This window comes from Chaetodon auriga, chromosome 9 (genome assembly GCF_051107435.1).
Source record: "Chaetodon auriga isolate fChaAug3 chromosome 9, fChaAug3.hap1, whole genome shotgun sequence".
NCBI lineage: Eukaryota > Metazoa > Chordata > Actinopteri > Chaetodontiformes > Chaetodontidae > Chaetodon > Chaetodon auriga.
Window position 1 is genome coordinate 8,615,386 of NC_135082.1, and position 21,545 is coordinate 8,636,930.

The 21,545-nt window shown below is 42.5% G+C and overlaps 2 protein-coding genes across 3 annotated transcripts; one reads left to right on the top strand and one right to left on the bottom strand.

Annotated features, from left to right (window-relative positions):
* Nucleotides 1-764: 764 nt before the first annotated feature.
* fgf20b (fibroblast growth factor 20b) lies at nucleotides 765-2,815 on the bottom strand. Its single transcript, XM_076738631.1, has 3 exons — nucleotides 2,487-2,815; nucleotides 2,097-2,200; nucleotides 765-1,889 (listed from the first exon to the last, which is right to left on the bottom strand). Exons 1-3 carry the CDS (start codon nucleotides 2,770-2,772, stop codon nucleotides 1,644-1,646), a joined length of 636 nt encoding a protein of 211 aa, XP_076594746.1. The 5' UTR covers nucleotides 2,773-2,815; the 3' UTR covers nucleotides 765-1,643.
* Nucleotides 2,671-21,282, top strand: micu3b (mitochondrial calcium uptake family, member 3b). Of its 2 annotated transcripts, none has more exons than XM_076738628.1 (15): nucleotides 2,671-3,162; nucleotides 6,030-6,177; nucleotides 7,691-7,722; nucleotides 7,839-7,917; nucleotides 10,114-10,161; nucleotides 10,253-10,335; nucleotides 10,425-10,496; nucleotides 11,941-11,982; nucleotides 13,968-14,063; nucleotides 14,702-14,784; nucleotides 15,010-15,181; nucleotides 16,488-16,596; nucleotides 17,686-17,843; nucleotides 18,530-18,598; nucleotides 19,966-21,282. In XM_076738628.1, the coding sequence occupies exons 2-14, from the start codon at nucleotides 6,066-6,068 to the stop codon at nucleotides 18,596-18,598; spliced, it is 1,155 nt and encodes a 384-aa protein (XP_076594743.1). In that variant the 5' UTR covers nucleotides 2,671-3,162; nucleotides 6,030-6,065; the 3' UTR covers nucleotides 19,966-21,282. The 2 variants fall into 2 exon arrangements, with proteins under 2 accessions (XP_076594743.1, XP_076594742.1); XM_076738627.1 differs by lacking the exon at nucleotides 2,671-3,162 and adding an exon at nucleotides 3,581-3,871.
* The last annotated feature ends 263 nt before the right edge of the window (nucleotides 21,283-21,545 follow it).

Consider the following 21,545-nt stretch of genomic DNA (forward strand, 5'->3'; position numbering starts at 1 on the left):
GCATCGAGACACCCCCACTGGCTCGCCATCACACACACTCACTGAGATCACAGGCTGAGCTTTCATGCTTCAACACAGATCTTCCCCCAACCGTGGAGGAAACGTGCACACATATGAGACAGTGGCCTTTTCAAAAATAAAACACTAATTCAGCTGCTTTGCACCTCTAATTCCATCACGCTTTTGTTAGTTCTTCTGTTGTTAAGAATCGTGGGACAGCAGAGCAACATTCGTGAGACAAAAGTCATAGAAGCTGTCTGAAAATGAGAGAATGACATAGAAATGTCTGGGCCACCTTGACTTCCACCATCCTAAAACTGTCAGCAGAGGTTACTTCATCCTTATCGCTCTGACCTCCACTTTTATACAGCTGCTAAAGCTGCTGGGCCTGAGCTAAAGGTCACATTTTATTTGGCCCTGACTGTGTGGTTGCACTGCCTTTACATTCAGATGATTCAGGGGGGAAGCTTTGAAGTTTTATGCACGCATCAGGTCTACGACTTGTCTCTCAGCATAATGGTGTCCATAAAGAAAGACAACATTGGTCTCGTAAGTGCATTTATATGTTTAAACTCTGAAAGACGAAAGCAACCTGTAAAGTACGCTTTTTATAAAATAAATAAATAAATAAATAAAAATGTTGCTCTGTTAAAAGTAAAAATGTGGATTTCTTAAAGGGACATTGGTTATGAGTGGACACAGAGAGCAACTAGCAAAATATCTTTATCTCCGATCATATAGGCTGACAAAAAAGCATTTTGATCACATTTTGAGCAATTTATTGTTTGTATTATCAGTTTGTTGACTTGAAATTCCTCATGTAACACATGTAACAGTAGCTTGGTTAGAATTAATATGTCAACATTACAAAGATTTTTAAAAAAAAATTGATTCACAGTTGCCATATTGTGATTAAATGCATTTCAGATGTGGGGATCGTTCCCAAATTTTGCCAATATGTCTGATAGTTGTGGTCATATTACAGTATATCACTAGCTGAGCTTTGTTCAGAATAAAAGACATAATGGTACAGTGTCTCAGTCTTTAGATAATCGATACAGTTTCTAGTGGTTGTTCTATATTGCGTGTATCTAACTGTAAAAATATATTCTCCAATAAATAAATATATAACATAAATATATGTATCTAAAATGAATAAATAAATTGTTACATTTTCTCTCTTTTCAAACAGGTCTAGACACAGGTTAGAAAAAAAAAAAAACAGAATTCCTTCAAAGTCCTTCTGAACAAACGACGTCTCTCCATTTCATGATAGTACACATTCCCATGGACCCCATGTCAGCTGACGTCTCCGTCTGACCAGAGGAGATGCTCCCTGGACATCCAGCGCCGTTTCCTCTTTGTCTCCTATTCCACGCAGGTACTTTTTAGGGTCATCTGTCCCCTAAAACGAACGACCCCTCATGCCAAGTGTGCAGACATTCTAGCCTGTCTTCCTGGCTGCTGAGACATGGCCCATGCGATCCTACAAAAGGCCCTGGTGCCTTTATCCCTGCTGGTCGGACTGCTGTCCACCAGTCTGCACCGGCCACATCCCCACGCCTGCTTCCCTCTTCTCTTCTCTGCTCCCTGCCTGCCAGGGCTTTAGCAGCTATTCCTGATCTGGACCAGGGCTCCAGGTCTCAGCTGTGTCCCAGGATATCCCTGTACAACTCTGGCACACGGTCAGGGTCCACAGGCCTGGGCAAGAAGTGTGTAAATTTCTGGTGCCGCCTGGATTTAGTCCCATCCCTTGGTGTCCCGTCTTTATTTAATGCCACAAAATAACGTGTCCCTTTGTCTCCGTGTTTGTAGAGGTTGGACGAGTACGTGTTGTACCAGTTCTCCTCAAACTGCTCCCTGAAGACACATTCAGCTGTGAGCTTATCCTGAAAACAAAGTGGACAACATAAGAGAAGTCCTGGCTTATGATGCAGACATAGAAAATAACAAGACACATGTCATTATCCCCATAAATTTATCTTCCACAAAATCAAATCCTCCAAATATGAAAAATTAAGAAAAGCTCCTTGTGGATCATTGCATGGCCAAAAATGAGGATTTGGGCAAGATGAATAAGCAGAGATGGTACTTACAGAACCATACAGCTCCCCTTTGTCGTTCATCCCCAGATAGAGTCCACTGTCCACCCCTCTAATGCTTATCAACCCAACAGCAAGGCTTATGAATTCCAAAATACCTGGAGAAGAATAACACAGTTGTTCAGTACAGACTCTGACAAAGATGAAAGAATATCATCAAAGAGCTTAAAAATTCAAACTCAACTCTGACAGCAGCCTACAAGCACAACTAATACATTTTAATTAACACAATCATTATTATTACTTTCATCATTCTTATTCACTCGTTTCTCGATGCTGATTATTTTGATAATTATTTGCTTCATTATCATTGTACGCCACTTTCTATTGCTTTACATTTTTTTTTGCTCCCAGAACAGATTAAATTTAATTTTCTTTATTTACCAAAACGACTGTGGTCCTTCCTCGTGCCTTGCACTGTGCCATCCGGAAGTATTTCCAGATGAAAACCAGTCCTGCAGTATAACTGTCTCCTCCTGAGAATCCCTTTGAGGTGCGTTAAATCCGCCGTGGTGCTCCGGGACAGCCTGTCTCCAGGTATGAGGTGCTCCCCCAGCAGCGTCGGACTGTCCCCAAGAGGGGTCAGCAAGAAATGGGATCCGACCTGTGCGACACCATCGATGCCGTGCAAGACGCCTCCAACTTCCCCCAGAGCAGCAGCAGCAGCCATCGCGTCAAAGCTCAGTGGGTAAAGTTCAGTGAGGAGGTCCAGATGGAGCGCTCTTGCGTAGTAGACTACCTGGCTGCCGCTGTCACTTATTGCATGTTTACGTCCACCTCCTCCGTTACTTAGCACATGTACGAGGACACGATTCTCTCCGCTGACATGAAACAGTCACTGGATCTCAGCTGCTGGCTGCACCGATTTCTCCTTCTTCTCTTTTTCTTCTTTACCGCCGCGTTTTCATCAGTTGGGGGTGGCTTGCTGCAGTTGCTGCTCACGTAGCCCTCATGTTGCATACCTGTTCGCAGCGGATGGTGATGCCTCAGGGGAGCCGCGGAGGAGACACGGCTGAGAGGAGGATTCAGAAGTGACGGCTGAGTAGACGCTGCAGTGCAGGTACAGGAGCTTCGGGAAGGGTTTGCGCTCAAAGTGGCAGGGGTGGTGAGGCAGGTGCAAAACCACAGGACGAGCAATGGGCGGGGCTGCCACAGTTCAGACGTGCCCTGGCAGGGATCTTTCCCCCTTCTCCCAAGGCATAAAATCACTGAGACACGGGAAGAGAGAGTTGATGGTGGGCTGTGGTCTTAAACTAAGCTCTTATATTACTTTGAATGCAAATGAAACCAGTAAACACAAAATATATGACACTTTACATCAACCCACGAGAGATGAGACCTAAGTCAGCCTCTGCTTCCATGTTTCTGTAACATTTCCTTCACTCTCACCAGTCTGACGCCCTTTAATCCCTGAGCGACTTGAAATACCCACGGCATTTCTCGCGAGCTCGGAGCGGCAGGCGTCTCGAGCTGTTCTGTGTGTTACCGCTTACGACACCACAGCGCAAACAGCCATGGCTGCCCTGCGCAGGCTCGTACTATCACTCGCTAACAGCTCCAAGTCAGGGACGTTCACGGCGCGGAAACAGCAAACACCCTCGAAGGCGACCAAAGCGCTGAAAGTTATCGCAGCAGGAGCGTGTGTCACCGCCGCGGCCGGTGTTGCTTATTACTGCTGGCCGCTTGTCGACAGGCGCTGCGGACTGAAGCGCCACGTCGAGGCTCGACTCTTTCATCTGGCGCTGCCATCAGTTTGTGCCACCGACAAGGTACAGTGGGACATTTGTCAAGCTGTGCGGCTTTAGTGGCAACACTCAGCTCACACACAGTCAAAAGAAAAACACCTCAAAATGCTTCTGTTTCATTGTCAGTTTGTCTCACGTGAACGAAGCATCTGCATTCCCATCATTAGGCTACATCATGTACAGTGCACGTGAAGCTACGGTGCGTGGATGTATCGTCACCACGCGGAGCTATCCACGACCTTTGGTGCTGAAATGGCAAAATGGTCAAATGCAGTTCATAGATCACGTGACCCAATTGCTGCCACAGATGAGCGTTTTGCCTGCTTTTCTCCATATGAGGCATAACCTTTCGAAAAGGCAGAGATAAGAGAATACGTATGTATCCTCTAAGCTGTATTTACATATTTCAGGTGCTGTTCAACATAAAAAGAACAACTATGTCATGTGATACAGTAGCATAACAACAATTGGTATCTGTTGGCGGCCTTTAGTGTAGCCTGTGTTTTTTCTCCAAATTCTACTGTACTCTCTTGAGGCCAAACCTTTTGATGGTGTTGGTGCTTTAATATGTTTCTGTTATTTCGGCCCCTTAAGCATTTCAGGAGGTGGACAAAATATGGCTACAATAATGTCAGAGGTAGAACTCCCACCAATGAGTATTTTCATATTGATTAATATATCAGGATTTATTGACTAACTGATGATTTGTTTAGTCCAGAAAACATCAATCTAATGACATCGCAACTTCCCAGAGCTCACGGTGGCGTCTTCAGGTTGCTTCTTTTGTTCAATCAATAGTCCTAAACCCAAAGATATTCAATTCACTATTATATATAACAGCAAAGCAGCAAATCCTCACATTTGAGAAGCTTAAACCAGTGGGCAGTGTTTCGACTGAAATGACTGAAATGACCAGCCGATTCATCTTAGTCATTCTGCAGAAGTTAATCGGCCACTGTTTGGATATCTGATTAATCGTATCAGCCGTTCACCAAGCAAAATGTCAAATATTTGTTGGCTCCAGCTTCTTTTTTCTATTTTGCATCATCATGGATTCAAAACTTGCCGTGGTTTTGGAGCGCTGGTTGAACCAGACAAAGTGGGAATTTCTGGCACGATGTCACCTACTTCCAAGGTTGAAGTGTCAAAACTCCAGCAATACTTAAGGAACACAGAGCGACTTTATTGTGAGAGCGATGTTTTCAGCTTGTGACCTTCATCAGGGCCATCATACGACACATTGCGAAGAAAATTTGGTCAAAACGGCACATTTTAAAATGATCAAATTACGAACTTGTGATTGCCACTTTGCCCATAAACAGTGATTAATAACAGGAAAAAACATGGAAAGTAGAGAGTTCAAAGTGTTGCAGATAAGTTTTCTTTAAACTGGATAATGACTAATCATTCAAGCACTAATTTTAGTTTCACTGGGTTTTTGCAGAACAAGTGTCATTTTTTGCAGTATGTCAGATGTTCAAGTTATGTTGTACAGCCACTGTACAATGTGTATTTGACTCTATTAGCCTACATACCAGCACTTCTACACTAAATCTCTTAGCTCAGACATGTGCTGACATTGTTGACAGGATTCTCACAGATCACAGGGGATTTAAACAAATAATGTACACCAGGTCTGGTTTGCACTTCTAGCTACAGAAGATTCCTTGTTTCTAATCTGCGGGTCGGAGAGAGGAAACCTTGACTGGTGTCCACAGGCAGCAGGAATCCAGGGACGCAGGAAACTGGACACTGGGACTTGGCGGAGGGGCTGACATTTGATGAGAGGTGGGGGTGGTTAGAGGGGGTTTAATGGTTAAGCAGAGGGGGGTACACATTCCCTGGGTGTTTGCTCTGTGCCCAGTGGACCTGGCACTGTGCCACCCAACAGAGAGATCCACTCTGTCTTCACCAGTCCAGCCTTCTGATCTGGCTGGGTTTGAACAGTTGTAGGGACATTATCTGGTGCTCAGGGATGAAAAATAGGGCTGACATAACATGCGCCCCATTACTGAATTAAAGCCTGGGCCTCTTTGTTGTTCCATGTGAGCGAGGCTTTTCGTGACAAGAAAAGCTTCCGTGGATTTCATAAAAAGCATCTTTCAGGCAGCATTATCACTGTTGATATGATTTGCAATATTTCACCAGGTTTATGTGTGTCTGTCTGTGTGTGTGTCCTTAGGCCAGGACCTATGGCCTGGATGATGGAGACGTCTACATGTCGTCTTATGAAAACAGATTTCGCCTGTTCAGTACGGTGGAGCACGAGGGCCAGCTCTACATGACGCCACTCAACTTCATCGAGTCCATCACTTTGAATGAACCCAGGAGTGAGTGCACGCCTAGTACTCAGCTCCTTCCCACAATACTAAACATCCTTTGGAGGAAGGAAGGATCATTATTAATGTTTAGGGCTTAAAACAGTCAATCAGTCAATCACACCATTGACAGAAAATTAATCAACAACCAGTTTGACAGCGTCTAAAATGTGACGATTGTCTCATTTTCTGACTGTCAGAGAGAGGAAATAGTCTCTAATTTGGTATACTTATATTTACTTATATTGTTTAGTGCTAAAATTAGTTCCCGTCCTTCTGAAGGGAAGGTGGCAGCCCATTTTCCCTCATGAAGACTGTAACAGCTGCACTGCAGATACTGCACTGCCTCTATGAGCTGTGTCTTTGTAGCCGCGTGAAGAAATCAGCCATGTCTGTCAGCAGCCATTTGCTTAATTACACTTCCGTCAAGTCATCAGATAAACCTCTGCTCCTTCATCCTCCAATTGCTTGAGATTGAAAAAAAAAGTGTGTTGTTGTTGTTGCTCCCTGGAACTTGTTGCTGAGGGCCTGCGAAGTGTCATTGGACAATAAGTGATGGCTTGAAGAGCTTCAGTCATAACACCTGCATAAAGATAGACATCTTTACCAGCAACCCCACTTTTATGGCTCATTTATGTGGCAACAAGCTCGCAGAGACCCAGAGAGACCAAACAACTTAGCATGGATGTCATAAATGTAATGATAAGACGTTCTGATTACTGGGATTTATTATGATTTAAGGTGTGTGGCCTGCTGTAATCTTTTAGATATGGCTGTGCTGGAGCACTAATGCGTTGGCATGCCGTGCGTCATTCTTCGATGGTGGCTAATGGCTTATGTGTTACAAAATAATAATCACGGTGTTTTATGGGTATATTGTGGCTATAAAAGAAGATGTGTTTTTGCCATTCTTAAAGGTGTTTAGGAAGGCCTTGAACATGACCATTATGCATCGCTGATGGTCTTAATTTCAGAGAGAAGACACGGTGGCATTATGGCCTTTTAGAAGTGAACCATTTGAGTAAAAAGTTAAAGTGCTCAGTGTAAATTATTCATACCAGATCCATAAGTGTTTGCTGCTTATGAAACATTAATAGAAAGCATCAAATACATGCCTGCATTGAGGATAACATCCCCTTTTCTCTTCACATGCTCACTCAGACGCCTGACTTTGGTGGAGAGCAGGCCATCACATGACAATCATAATCCCAGCTTTAGACACAGGCTTTAAAATGTGTCAGTGGAGGGTTATTGTCACTGTTATCGATGTGATTTCTCCTTGCCAGTTTTTTTTTTTTTTTTTTAACAACACCTCTACCTTATCTGTTGCTTATCTGTTGCTTTATGGACCATTGGAATGCGTTCATGAAGATACACAGCTTGTGTTTCAGTGTTTCCACATAAACACCTGTTTTCACTTTTGTTTCCTGGTTCTGTATTCCTAATCCACAAATCACCATTTAACATATTATTATAAGTCAGACGTCATATATCGTCCTCTAACCGTTCACCTTGTTTTGTTTAGGTAGGAGATCACAGAAGTCCCTCACAAAAAAGGTGAGCAGAATCTCCTCTTCATCCGTGTAACACCTCTAACGAGCAGTGCATTACGTTGTGATTACCTGGGATTTAGAAATGAATGAGTGATTTGGGATTTTCTTCTATTCTCGCAGGAATTAGACAAGATGCTGGCTGATACACCGCCTGTTTGGAAAGGATCATCTAATTTGTTTAGAAATCTTCGTGAACGAGGTGAAGTAACCCACTTGATGTATTACAGCTCTACACATAAACCCATTGAATTTAAGTAATTCCCCTTTATGCTGGTATTTTCTCGAAGGCCCTCCATGTCTTGTTCAGAGTGTGCTCTGTTGTGCATGTCAGCCTCGTATAATCCACAGCCATGAGTGTGTTGTAAATACTAATCTTATCTCTCCATCAGTCTGGTAACAAGTTGTAGATTTATTCTCAAGTAACCTCTGCGGGAGGGAACGGCCCATTGATAATATGCACAATGATCCTCTCTGCTTCCTCTATTAAAAATGCAGTAACTACTTATCCTGAAACTATGTCATTTGGTACTAATTATAGGAAAGGAGGGATCTCCTTGGAAGAAAAGCTTATTTTAAACTTGAGTAAATCAGTCATGAATTATTCATTTATTTTTCTGATCCATATGTGTTGAATGGTAGAACAAGTCATATTTTTGCATGTTTGACTAAGCTGTTACAGGATACTCTAGGTTACATTAGAAATTAATTGGAATTAATAAAAATAAAGGCTAAAAAATCGATCATGCTGATTAGACTTGAGTAAAGCGTTTGCATCATTTTGCATGTTTTCACTGCACAGATATATGGAACCAAGTATGAGCAATGTAGTTGGAGCCGTCATGAGAATCACATTTTCCCTAATGGACCCTGTGAAATGACTGCACTTTTTACCTGCAAACCTGTAATTCACAGCAACATTGAAAGAAGAATATAAAGTTGTCAGTGTGAGTGAATATTTTTTTTATTTCTCCCACCTGGGCCTGCACACTCCCGCTCAGTAGGTCATACGAGCCAGCAGAGCATCAGATCTCACTGTTCTGCTCTCTACTCTGTTGCTTTAGCTAAGTGCCAATGCTGGGATTTGGGGCTTTTAATCCTGCTGTTAAACGTTGCGGCTTTGTCAGGGAAAAAAGGACTGGATTGATCTGTGAACAAAGCGTTGCTTTAGAGAATGAGGGAGCTGTTTGAACCCAACTATGTCGAGGCATGTCCCGCTGGCCACCCCCCTGATCACCACGGACATTATGAAGCCTAAGAATGGCATTGGATTACATCTCCGGGACTGCCACTCTGTATGAAGTGTTTCTGTGGAATTCTTTGTATTGTCTAACAACATCTACTTGAGCTCTGAGGCTCAGAGGGAGGAGGGGGGGGTAGCTCCCTCCTGGAGTGAAGGTGTGTGGTATTGGTGAAACATGGCTGGAATCTTAAAAGTTTTTTTTTCTCTCCTCAACCCATTTAAGCTTTAAAGGCTTTGAAGCTAGAGATCTGTTGTCATTATAGGGCCGTACCTGCCAAACAGAGAGAGCCAGGGTGAGAAGATGGAGCGCTTTGTCGTGGGGGATTTTTTGATGAACTTTGTCCAATGGCATGCATCACTAATTCTCTGTTCACACCTCACATTGTACATGTGTTTCACTTGCCTTTACATCATCTTGTTAGCAGCATAGTTCCAGCCCCTAGAGGAAATGTAGAAGCGGAGTAAAAATGGCATTTTTGTTTGCTAGCTTTGTTTTCTTTCCCTTGAGTGTTCCTCTTTCTGGAAATATCTCCCCGCAGCAAACCCTGTACCTGAATTCTTTTCCCATAACACCAAGGGCAGTCACCCAGAACTATCTGTGCTCGATTCTCTATCTTCCCGAGCAAACAAAAGCTTGGGAATGCTTTCAGAGTCAGAGGGGAGAAGCCTCCTGAGTCGACTGAGATGTCTCCTGACACATGCTCTTCCCTTCTCCGTGTCACACAACAAAGGGAGCTGAAGGACACGACACAAAACCTGAATCGGCCATTCTCAATCAGTGACAGATCACTCGAGAATGTATTACACCTTGTTACCCAAACACGATCAGAAGCCGTAGGCCTTAAATTTGTTTGGGTTTGTGTCCAGATAGGTCAGCTCAGTTGTAAAGCCTGTGTTTGTGTGAGGGGAACACCAAGCATGAAGTAAAAGGCACCTTTTAAGATGTTATCAGTGAGCACGAGAAGATTACTCTTGTCTGAAGGCGTGCACTGTTTCCTTGGACGGCTTATTCATCTCAGACGGATGACTTTGAACATCTGCAAACACCTTCAGCTAACTGGTTAATGCTGTTTGATGCTGTCTTGTGTGGAAAAGGGAACATTTAGGTTTTTGTTTCTCGGCTTGACAAATCTTTCTCTTTTTTTTCTTTTCCAGGTGTCATCAGTTACACAGAGTACCTCTTCCTGCTCTGCATTTTAACAAGTGAGTAACTGGCCTGAGAAGATGTATCATGCAAATTATTTAGAGATTAAAAGGTGACTGTCCAATGTCAATATTTTCTGTTTGGTTTCAGAGCCCCACGCAGGCTTCAGGATTGCTTTCAACATGTTTGATGCAGATGGGAATGAAATGGTGGACAAAAGGGAGTTCTTAGTGGTATGAGCCTCATCTTGGTAATCAGAAATAATAAAATGCATTTGATCCATTTCTTTCTGTATAATAACTTCTCATCTTCATCTCACCAGCTGGAAGAAATTTTCCGTAAGAAAAAGGACAGAAAGGAAGTTGCCGAAGATGTGCAAAGATTTGACCTGCAGGTATGAGTTGCTTTCAAATGTCTGAACACTTACTAAAGCTGCTGTAATCAGTGATTTTTTTTTATATTAACGATGGAACTAATGACCATGAAAATGGAAGACAAGCTGCTGGTAATTATGAACCCACAGAGGATTATCATCAAATTTACAATTCCCCTCATACTTAGCTTTTTTCTTTGCCTCTTAAGCTCAATGCCAGACAGAGAAAGTAAGCAACTAGCAAGCTAAATGCTAAATATCTTGTTGGAAGTTTGTGAAGACTAAAGCAAATCTAAAGCAAGGGTGAGTATCGGACTTACTTTTGTCAGGTGACAGAAACATGAGTCTAAATGAGTGCTAATGTCTGTCAGATCTATGAATAAGTGTTAATAACTGTCTCTAACATGCTCCCTATAACAACTTTCTATGTCAGGCGTTGTTCTTTCAGCTTCGTCTGCTGCCCTCATGTGGCCCAAAAAAATAATAATTTGAACCTTCATTAGTCAGTTTGGCCAACAGCACAACAAACTGTAAATACAACAAGGACATCCAGCAGACACAGAGCAGCATTAGCAATATTCAGTGTCATATTTCTAGCTAGTCGCTGTCTTTGTCTTTCTGCTGTTTGGGGCTGGGCAGGCAGTGTACAGTGGTCTAGGTTAATCGGAGCTTTGTTGTTGAAAAGCTTCCTGTTGCATCGATCAGTGCATCAATGAGAATGAAGTTTCAGACTGGAAACCCAAAACAATGAGCTGAATGACAATAAAAGGCTCCACGGATAAGGACAAGTGCCACCTTTCACATTACACACAGCCCTTTAATCCATTGTTGAAAAAACAAAAAGATTAGTTCAGCTTGACATTGCCCTGAATCTTAAATATAAACCAGTGTCTAACATGGCATTGCATTATATGACGGGGGGTTTTGCTTGCAACACTTGCAGTGTTCCTAGAGAGAACGCAGGCTGCAGAGAGGTGAATGTGGCCATACAGGGTAAAACATGCCTGAGGCTTTCATCTCTTTAGGGCTGTCTTATGCTGCATGCAGGTGGATGTAAACAGGCAGAGCTGAAAAGAGCGATAAGAGCAAGTCTTTGAGGTCTTATCGCACAGCACAACATGGAGGAGCTTATTCTGCCGGGGCAAACGTTAGCATCTCTGGACGGTCTTGCATTAATCTGAAGCCCGTATAACCATCAAAAAGATCATTAGAATGGGCACTCTAGATTTGGAAATATAACGATGCAAGAAGACAAAGCTGAAGATGAAACTCTGGGCACATTCACAAAGCTTCAGAATAGGAATAAGATTCTTGGTTGGCTGGTAAAGTCACGACATAAACTTAACGGCTGTGACTTAAAAATCAATCGATAGCTTACGGACTAATTTCCAACCATCTTCCTGTTCTAAAATACTTTGTGAATTATAAATGAATCTTCTCTTTCTGCCCTCTTTTTGCTTTACAGAGCCTGCAGCTGTACGGTCATAACAAATCCCAGCCGCACACTGTATGTATTGTTCTCTTTCCCTGAAGGAAAATGAACTGTTCTGCTTGTTGCATGTGCTTTTGGCATGCGCTCTCCCTAACCTGAAAATGTTTTTGCATAGTGAGTTAGCAGGGAAAACACACACGTATCTCAGGGGCTGACACCACCCGTATTTGTGTCTGTTAACACCAGATAACCTCATTCAAATTCACTGGAATTGAAACACACCTTGTGTACTTCAGCATTATCTGACATATTGTCTTCGCGTGTGTGTGTGGCAGCGCAGGAGCTGCACCGCAGATGATTTATGTACTCGCCTTTTGTCAGCGTTGGGCGAGAGATTCCACTCCAGAAAGCTCTTACCTGAAGACTGACAACATTTCACCCAGACCCCCATGTTTTATTTTTACAGTTTCTTGAGGAGTGGTATTCGGGCTCAGGTTACCTTTTGTGTTGGGTTTGACCATGAAGATGCCCGTCAGAGAGGAGAAGCAGCACTGTGAAAAGCACTCAGCACACACACACACACACACACACACACGCACAGACGGTCCTACAGCTAACAGAGGGACAGACCCATCTTTTCAGAGTACTGTTTGAAGACTTCCCCTTGAGGTGCGCCTTTTTTGTTTTGATTTCTTCTGCCGTACTGCAGGTGACTTTCCAACAAAAAGTTCAATAGTCAGATCTTTTTAAGAACACATAACAGGCATGTCCTCAGTGCTGCGGTTGGGCTTTCCCCAGCATGTTCTAATTACAAGTGTATCAGGATCTTTTCAAGGGATGAGATGGGAACAGCGCAGCGCATTAAAGAGTTGTTCCGTAATTAGCTGTGGGATCATGTCGTAAATCTCTCTCTCTCTGGTGAAAAGCGATAAGGTGCAGAGGAAGAGCTGTTTTATCAGCTGTCTCACAGTCGCCCTCAGGCCCGAGAGATGAAAAAATATAACTTAATAAGATAAATAAATATTATGAAATCAAGCGAGCCATCCTTGAGGATACATGTTGATGGCGGCTGGCTGTTTCTGGTTGGTTGAGTGCTGATGTTGCTTTTGAATGAGGTGATGTCGAGACTTGAGAAAACATCTAGACTGAATAAATGATCGGTTGAAAAAACAGAGAGAGGCACCATCATGGTTTATAACTGCGAGTTAGATATCCTAGTTCTTCCTAACGACTCGGAAGACAGATTTCCTGTGATCTTCCCATCGCACATGACACCAATTACAAGAAAATTGTTGTTGACAGTTGTGTTTGAGTGTAGCTGTAGTTATAGTCATCCCATGGCAGCTGGGAGAGTGCAGGCAGCAGAGTAAACTGTAATAATAATAATGATTGGTTAATCCGAGATCAGGAGCATGACCTCATCAAAAAAAATAGCAGAGTGGCTTCTTTGTTCCAGAGCAGGAAATGTGGTGAAAGATTTTTTGTGCATTTTAGTGTATTGGTAAAATGAGCACCATCACCTTTTATATTTAGACTTCAATCTCAGACCAAATTGTTCCAGAAGAGGTAGCTATTTAAAACCAGAGCCCGTTGCACAACAGTAGGTGAAAGGCGTCTGACAACCTGCATTTACCTCACAGCATAGCATCAAATGATGATGTATTGGGTGAGTTCAGTTACATAGTTAACCTGGCATGAATCACCCTTCAGGTCTCACGCCCTGCATGCTTTGGACATGTGTTAGCTACATTGGCTCAACGTCCTGCCAAGAGGCTGCATGCATCGCTGCAGATCAGGCTCACGTCAGGGCTGATGAGCCTCTCAGATACGCTGGTGTCAGCCCCCGTCTGTCTCTGCCAGTCTGTCTGTCTGTCCCTCCCGTCTGGCTTTTTGTCTGCTGCTACATACGTCTGACTCTTCATCTTCTTTCTGGTCTGTGCATCTCTGTCCTCCTCCCTGCCTTAGCTTGCATTCTCCCTGCTCGTCTGCTCAGCTTCCTTTTCCTGATCTCAGTAACATGTGCCAGATGTATTTTGTCTTCTAACAGCTGTGCTTCACAGGTTCTTAAAAAAGACAGTCAGCATGTGGAGGCCCGAGGCATGTGGGATGTTCTCAGACGCGGCACGAGTCAAGTTCTGTTTTCTGATCTGACTGAGGTAGCCATGCCGTCATTAAGTTCATTCGTCATTACTTTGGTCATACAGTTATTCTATGCAGCAGGTCCTGACTGTTCTTACTCGTTTGTTTCCCATAAAAGCTCCTGTAGGTTCTGAGTTAGCGAGCACAGTGGAACAAGTTCTTGATTTATGCATCTGTCTTCTTGCTAGTAAGAGTATTAACCCAAAGAGAGCTCCTCTAATATTTCCTCTGCAGCATGTTTAATGAATGTGTTGCATGGCACGGGTTTCTACAGTGCAGAAATGAGAAATGCCGGTTTGGTTTCAGGCACCATGAAAAATTAACCATTAACTCTGAGTAATTATTCAATAGCAGAATCTGGGTATGGCCATTAACTAACATCTTTACTTAAAGCTTTCAGCATGGTTAAATAAATGTCATTGTTAATGTTTACCTGCTGTTACCATGATACGCTTGGATGTGACAAAACAGCTCGTCCTGACGGCTCAAACTGAGATTTTGTGCAGATTTACTCAATATTTGACTTAATCATTGGTGTAATCTGGTGTGCACTGTGGTTTTCTCTCTTTATTTGACTATATTGAACATATCATGTCTGAGGTGGATATTTAACAGTATGAGGACTCATCATGCAGTCACTTTTTTCCTATGATAGGACGAGAAGACAGAGACAACGCTGCTGGTGCATTTCTTTGGGAAAAAAGGGAAAGCAGAGTTGAAGTTTGAAGATTTTTACAAGTGAGTTGAAAAGGCTTTTTCTGCTCTGTGATAAATCCTGATGCCTCTTAGAAACTAATTATCTCACATCGCAGTGTGATATGGCCATTGATGATTTTCATACCATCTCTAACAGATTAGCCGTTAGTGGTTTTGTCGGTGAAGACGTGAAGTGTTCTTTTGTGCATGTGAGTTTCTGGTGGTGGCATTTCCTGTCAGCAGCTGCTGTCCGTCTCGCTCCTCCAGGTTCATGGACAACCTGCAGACAGAGGTGCTTGAGATAGAGTTCCTCTCCTTCTCCAAGGGCCTGCCCACCATCAGCGAGGAAGACTTTGCCCAGATCCTCCTTCGCTACACCAACGTGGACGACGTCAGCGCGTATTTGGAGAACGTGCGCCACAGCATGCCGGACGAAAAGGTGCGCTGTCCCTTTGGATTCACTCTGTCATCACATGTCACCTCTGATGGCTCCCATCCATCATCTTAAAGTACAAGGGGTAGACAAAATAACAGTAACGCCTGACAATATGATGTAATCCAATGTTTCATCAACGGGCTACAACAGCTTGTAGCACTTTGGACATTTTGTCTCAGGGGATGTAAAGTAATAGTTCATCATTTTGGGAAAATGAAAGAAAGAAAGTTAAGATCTATTTCCCCTGAAAATTTCAACTATCCCTTTAAATTAATGAGTTAACTTTCACAGATGTTGAGGCAGCACAGTTTAGAATCTGAACTCCACTGACAACAAGAAAGACAATAATACACAAAGAACATGAACCACAACAAGTTGGCCAAAGTCGGTCTAAGCTCAACCAGAACTAGTTTGTGACTTGTTCAGCCATCACAGAGACGTCTAAATTTGAGGATAACAGCACACACTATCAGACAGTTTTTCCTGGAAGGTATTCACAGTGTTGCACTCGGTGGTTTGTGTGAGTATGGGAGTATTTTAGTCCTCTGTTTCTTTGTCTACCGCTCAGGAAATTAGCTGCTGAGTGAAGCATCCTCATTTTAGCTTTAATTTGTTTTTCCTCTTGGCACGTTGACCCGCCCCTCAGCTGCCTCGAGTAGCCTGTTGCTAGATCTCCATTGATTATCAAGTGGGTCTCACCATTAGGCTAAGAGATATTTTATGGCCCTCACCTTGTTAAAACAGCAAAGCGTCACAGATTAGTCATTACTCCATTTGTTCGGCTGTGTGTGTGCTGCCTGTTTGGCGGGGCCCCGGTGAGAGAAGGAGCTAGTAGCTGCGGGATGGTTGAGTGGAGATCAATAGGCTCAGTGTTTGAGTCATCAGCCAAGCCTGAGATGTTTGGGGATTCATCACTTTTGTTGTTTTTGTTTATTCAAGTATCAGGTTAATCTGCTTTAGAAAAGTCTGCAAACGGCCTGACCTCTTCCCAAAAGCTGCGATCCTCCCCCCGCTGCTGACAGCTCAGCGTGTCCATACTGCACAGGGAAAATCCAGCAATGTATACTTTGTCTGTTTTGGTGTGTTATCTATCTGATGGCTTCAAGGCCCCACACACACTAAAGGATTCCCCGCAGGATGAAAGGAAGCAGATTATGTGTTGTGTGAATTGTAGCACTATCCTTTTGCTGGAGTGTTGACACATGCAGCCGCTTGCTTTATGTGGCACTTTATAATTTCTCACGTTGCGTTTCACAAGCTTTATGTTTCATAAATAAAGGCATTGTTTATTGCCGTTATCTCTTTGCAGGGAATCACCTTTGAGGAGTTCAGGTCCTTCTTCCAGTTCCTTAACAACCTGGAGGATTTTGCCATCGCCATGCAAATGTACAACTTCGCCAACCGCTCCATTGGCCAAGGTAAAGTCTTTAACTTGAGTCAGTGGACAGTTTAACTGTTTTTCCTCGTCATGATGTGAGAAAGTCTTGGTTTCTTTCCTGTGTGTGTTTGCAGTGAAGTCACATGTCCAAAAGTATGTGGACACCTGAACCTCTGTGTCTGCAGGTCCCTTTTTATAAATGTTGGTCCTTAAATGTAATTAAATGATCTTAAATTTTAATATGTGATTTCTTAATTACCACAAACATTTGATCTAATTTCATTCACCTGTCTTTTAATTTATTTTGGTCAAAATGAGTCAAGCTCTTTTGCATCAAAGTCCACATTTCAGAACTTTAAACCTACCACTGAACCCACCACTGTCATTTTACTTTGTACCTGCATTTACCTGTTGACAAAATGTAGATTAAGTTAAATCAGTCTAATGAACATATTGCTACATAAGACCTTCCTCTGCACAGAACCACAGACACACAGTACCACAAGAGTTTGAATCACACTGCAGAGATTTATTCCTATTCAGCTCCAAGAACATAAGTCATGTCAGACACTGATGGTGGGCGCTGAATCCCTTCAGGTCAGGTCTCTGTGCAGGCCAGTCGAGTTCCAAACTCAGAAAACCATTTTTATGGACTTGATCTGTTCATGGGGACATTGTTATGTTGAAACAGGAGAGCTTCTCCTCAAACTGTTGCCACAAAACTGGAAGCACACTGTTTTCTGAAATATCATCGTATGCTGTGGCATTAAGATTTCCCTTCATTCAAACTCGCTCAAAATGTGAAAAACAGCCACAACTCAAGAGTATGTGGAAAGGCACGATTTGCTATCGTTTATATCATTAAGACCTCATACCACAAAAATGTCTGAAATAATCCATCATACATCTGTTGGTTGTCCAGTTATTGTACCTCATTGTGATGAAAACAAGATCGTTTTTCCAAAACATTAGTCACCCTCCAAACACTGATGTTACTTTGATTTTAGTCTTATTTCAAACTGAATTACTGAAGGCAGCATTTAACTCTGCCATGGTCTAAAGTCTGCTTCCCTCTTTAGTGATTTATTGTTCACTTCTCACCTGATTGCCTGTCTTATTTCCTTCTCAGAGGAGTTTACCCGAGCGGTCTATGTGGCTACAGACATCAAGCTGACCCGCCACTTGGTCAACACAGTCTTCAAGATCTTCGACGAGGATCGCGATGATAAACTCAGCCACAAGGAGTTTATCGGTGTCATGAAGGACCGGCTTCACCGCGGCCACGGGGTGAGACATAGCCATTTAAATGCCATCTAGTATCTCTCCTTATTGAAGGTGACAGAAGACGTGGCCCCGCTCTCCTCCTCCCTCATCAGTCATGGGAGAGCAGCCTCTCATAGTGTAGATGAGAAGTAAAGCCGCACTGATATGTTGGTGCCTGGACTCACAGCAGCACTGATGTGAAAGATACAAGCACTGTCAGCCTTTGTCGGCTACTTCTTAATGTATAATCTGTCAGGGCGGATGACACTGAGTGCTCAAACCTGGACACATGGATGCAAAATCAAGTCAGATTGAACAGGATAAAGGGAAAAAAAGGCAAATATGTGTTGGTGCCGAGCACGGAAATACATGTTTGTTTTCAAAACAGAGCACTTTTGCACAATTAAGCCTACTTACACAGCTATTAGCATCACAAACACCACATTTCCTGTTTAACTACAACTTTAAGTAAGCACTCATTATGCCTCTGTTCTCTGAACACTGTGGTGCACTTAAATACCTCCATACCATAATGTCTAAATTACACTCCTGCCACTTTCTATTACTGAAACTCATCTCACCTCTGAGCAGCGATTAGTGAGGTTTGTGAAATTATACTGCCATCTAGTGGAACATCATGAAATTGGTCTTCTCATTGTATCTCTCTCTCTCTCTCTCTCTCTCTCTCTCTCTCACACACACACTCACAGGGCGTCAGAGTGGAGGAGAGGTTCACCTCTTTTAAGTCCTGCATGAAGAAGGAGCTCTCAGGCAAATAGGTAAAGTCTTTCTTCATACTGTGAAACTACATTAACGCTGTTAAATGTGAAGTTGAAACATGCAACATTATTATGTTAAGCTCTTCCCTAACAGAGTTTCCAGGCACACTATGTCAGTGTATAGTCAGTCTTTTCAGATGTGTTTTGAGGCCCTCACTCTGCTCTCCCGCAGCATTGAGTTACACTGTAATATTAACGCCTGATCAGCTGCCACCAGATACCAGCTTAAGTCTGCACACATGAGCAGTGAGCAGTGCAGTTTAAAGCCTTATAAATGTTTCAAAGGAAATGCACCTCTTGGGAGAGGGCTTGATAATCTTCCCTGATAAATCTTTGGAAAGGACTTGATCTGTATGTCTTTGCAAATGATGCTGCAAAATTAAAAATGTCTCTTTTAAGAATTTTGTAAAAATGAAACTGAAAAAAATCCCTGTTTTTTAACCTCATTATTGTGATATTTTGACCAGGATGAAAGTGCAGTGAACGCTTAGTATTTCAATTCAATACAGCATTTATATTTTTTGACACCTTATCTGCATTTAAAGAAAGATTTTGACATTTTGGGAAATGGGCTTATTTGCTTTCATGCCAAGGGTTACATGATTTGCATGTGTGTTAAGAATAACATACAATCAGCAGCTGGTTAGCTTAGCGTAGCACATAGACTGGAAACAGGGGGAAACAGCTCGTCTGGCTCTGTCCAAAGGCAACAAAATCTGCCCACCAGCACCTCTGAAGCTCGCCGATTAACATGCGTCTCCTTTGTTTAATCTGTACAAAAAACAAAGTGTAAAAACAACAATCTTCTCATCTAAGAGAGAAGAGAAGCATATTTATTAAAATGTTGCACCGTTTTGTTTAGCTTTCATCGTCAGCCACAATAATTGTGACTTTGATTTTCTGCCATTTATCGTGATTGTTTTACCTTCTGCTGCTATTGATTTGCCATGTGTGAGTTCTGTGCTGGCAATACATGACGTTATTTTTTAAATTTAAGTAAATGAGCAAAATCTGGTGATATTTGGCAGAACTGTTGCTGGTTGCTGCATGTTGTCTGTGTGCTGAAAATCACCAGCTGTAGTAAATCCTGCACAGGACCCAGGTTTATTTCTGCACAATTGCAGAACTACTGCAGCACTTGTGCTCCATGACTGTTTGATTAAGAGGTGTAAGAGTTCCTGTTTCTCAGTAGTTGTATTCTTGTTTCTCAGTATCTCATTTCTGCAGTGTAACACACAAGAAAGAACTGAGTGCAGTTCTAATGTGAGAACAGTATAGATTATTCATCCTGGTCTGCGTGGACTGTGTGTTGGCTTACATTTACAAAGTGTCACTTGTATTTATCCTTTTCTCTCTGCTGTCACCAGGTGAAATCCCATCATCTGTGCATGTCTTACAAACTGGACGAGCTGTGCCTCCTCGCTGCTTTCTACAGGACAGAAGGGTTCATGCATGCTGCAGCAAAGTTTTAAAATAAACACAAACAGGATGTGGTCAGCCTGATGGGAAGCTGTTACAAGTGGTCAAACAAACACGAATGACCCATTATAGACTGAACGAGAAATTACATTTAACTCAGAGTTGCGGGACTCTAAATTAGACTAACTAACTTGTCTAACTGCTTTGTCTAACAAGCTCAGAAGATATTGATTATTATTTTTATTGATATTGATTCATCTGCTTGTAAATATATTTATCACTTTATGATTGCTAACTGTGATTTTATTTATTTATCTAAAGTGTTGTCTTATTGCTGCTCTCCCAGTGTGATCCTCCTTTTTGTCCTGAGCCTGATTCTGTACGGCGGCATTATTGCTGGCATACTTTGTCCTTCTATCGGCTCTGCAGCCCCCTGCACGGATCAGCTTAGAACAGCACCTCCCCTCCCTCCTATCCTCCTCCCTGTCCTCCTCCTCCTCCTCTCTCCCAAAGTGCTGCAGTTAAAATCCTCGAGGATCCCTCAGAGCCAGCAGGCCTGAACAAACTCACTCAGTCTGCGTCTTTTTCACTGTTTAACTACAGGCAGCTAACAGTGTTAATCATTTCTTGGCTAGTAAAGACAAGTGTTATTTTAATACCACTGGCAGGGAAGACCTCTTTATAAATAAATATGCAGAATATTGAAGCCATATGTTTGTTCCGCTCTTGGGACACTCAGCTTAAATTATTGTTGGTTTTTAAGGAGCAATATATTAAAATGACCTTCCCTTTAGGCTCTTTAAGGAAGACTTTACACTATATCTTCTTTCTAGAAATCCTCACTTGTCCTACTGCACACTATGTTACTGAGGAATTCTTGATGAACGTCGTTTCCTGGTGTAATGTTTGCTTTGGGTGGAGTTCTGTACTGCAAAAAGACCGACTGAAGATATCAACATGTTACAATCTGTACCACACTGTGGATTTGTATTTGACTACTTGCTGCTTTAGTGTTGGATGTTTGATTTAGTTAGTCTACCTCCGGAAGAGTTTTGGGAACTTCTGGCCATATATCACTCTTTTAAGTCAGACCTCGACTGTTACACTGACGTTACATTACATTAGATGCATTTATAATGACATGGTGAAGTAAATATAAAATGTATTGGCTATTTTTTTGCTCTCTGTCTTCCTCTTTGTCACACACATGCTAACAATGTCTTGCTTTGTTGTCAGCTAATAAAGTGTGAACCTGTCGCACTGTCCTCGCCAGACAAACCTTTTCTTTCTAACTGCAGTGGACTGACGGCAGGAGCACCGAAGAATAAATTAGCTGTTTTATTTTCAACCTCAAGAAAAATCATTAACAGTATTAATCATTAGGAACCTGGGGCTGTGTGGGTGTACGAGATTTTAATCAGGGACTTTTTATCTTTAAATGATTAATTCAGCAGGGTAATAATTTGCAGTCTCATACTCTAATCATGCTCTTCTTTCAGTAAAATCAAGGAGATCCTTCAAGGACTCT